General features: G+C 62.6%; 1 protein-coding gene across 1 annotated transcript in view; it reads right to left on the bottom strand.

Annotated features, from left to right (window-relative positions):
* Window positions 1-1,314, bottom strand: part of BRAT1 (BRCA1 associated ATM activator 1) — a 13,879-nt gene that overhangs the window by 4,591 nt on the left and 7,974 nt on the right. The window contains exon 5 of the mRNA XM_045284373.1: window positions 15-451. Within this exon, the coding sequence (XP_045140308.1) occupies window positions 15-451 (437 nt within the window). The remainder of the gene's footprint in view (window positions 1-14; window positions 452-1,314) is intronic.

Here is a 1,314-nt window from a genome sequence, read left to right as displayed (position 1 = left end):
CCCCCCAACCCCACGTTGGCCTCCAATGACCCGTGGCCCTGAGAACATGGTGCCTCCACCCCTGGGCCCCAGACTGACCGCCCCATGCTGAGGAAGAGGTCCGAGAGTGAGCGGGCAGTGGGAGTGAGGTCCTTCTCCAGGAGACTGGCCACCAGGGGGCCCAGCCGGTCCCACAGGGCTTTGGTCCAGGGCTGGTGGCAGCGTCGGAAGGTGCTGGTCAGGACCTTCAGCGCCTGTGTGACTGGTGGTGCGGCCCCAGAGAGCAGGGACCCCTCAAGGAATCCCAGGATGCTTTGGGCACATGGGGGCCAGCGGTCACCCAGCGAAACACACTGTGCAGTGGCCGGGTCTTGGAGGGACAGAGCCAGGACCTGGGCCAGGAGCTGGCTGGCGGCGGAGGCCACAAACAGGCTGGAGTCGCCCTGCAGGGAGAAGATGGTCTCCAGGGCACCTGGGGGAAGGAGTGGAGGGGAGGGCGGGTCATTGTAACTCACACTGAGCCCTGACTCCAGGGGCCCAGCACGGCCGGCCCTGCGCCCTCCCCAGCAGGGGTTACAAAGGCTGGCGGCTTGGTTCACAGGGTGACGGTCAGAAGTAGGTGGTCAGGCTCTTGTCCCTCATCTGAGCCTCACGACACCGTGCCAACCTCCACTGAGTGGCCGGTGCGGCTGCTACGAGGTACCCTGCCCAGGACTTGCACCCAGGTCTCCTGCTGGGATGGTGCGAGGGGGCGCCTTGAACCACCACCTCCTATGGCAGTGATTCTCAACTTCAACCTCATCCTGTGGGTCGCGACCCCTTTGGGAGTCAAACGACCCTTTCACAGGGGTCACCTGATTCATCACAGTAGCAAAATGACAGTGATGAAGTAGCAACGACAATAATTTTTTTTTTTTAACAAAAATAATGTTATGCTTGGGGGTCACCACCACATGAGGAACTGTGTGAAAGGGTTGCGGCATGAGGAAGGCTGAGAACCACTGCGTTAGGGGGAAGAGCCTGAGTGGTGCCAACCGTGGGCATGAGCCTGGGAGCTCCTGCTGGGGTCACATGACATGATAGCGCCACCCCCTCCTCGGGAGCAGAGCTGGGGCGGCGGCAGCACCACCCTCTCCCGGGGGCCCTTGGGGAAGCTGCCAGCTCTTCCAGCGGGCCGACTCCCAGCAGGACAGGGTGCCCAGGAGCCCCGGGGGCGGGGCTTAGAGCCTGACATGGAAGTGCGTGGGCTTGAAGCATCTCTGCGGAGTCAACCGTGGTCCTGGGATTTGAACAGCCCACCCTGTGACATCTGGTCCCACCCGCTTCTCTCTCTCT

This window comes from Echinops telfairi, unplaced genomic scaffold (assembly GCF_000313985.2).
Source record: "Echinops telfairi isolate 266 unplaced genomic scaffold, ASM31398v2 ScPeMD7_5;HRSCAF=22, whole genome shotgun sequence".
NCBI classification, from domain to species: domain Eukaryota; kingdom Metazoa; phylum Chordata; class Mammalia; order Afrosoricida; family Tenrecidae; genus Echinops; species Echinops telfairi.
The sequence above is the reverse complement of the archived record's forward strand: the minus strand, read 5'-3'. Positions and strand labels throughout refer to the sequence as shown.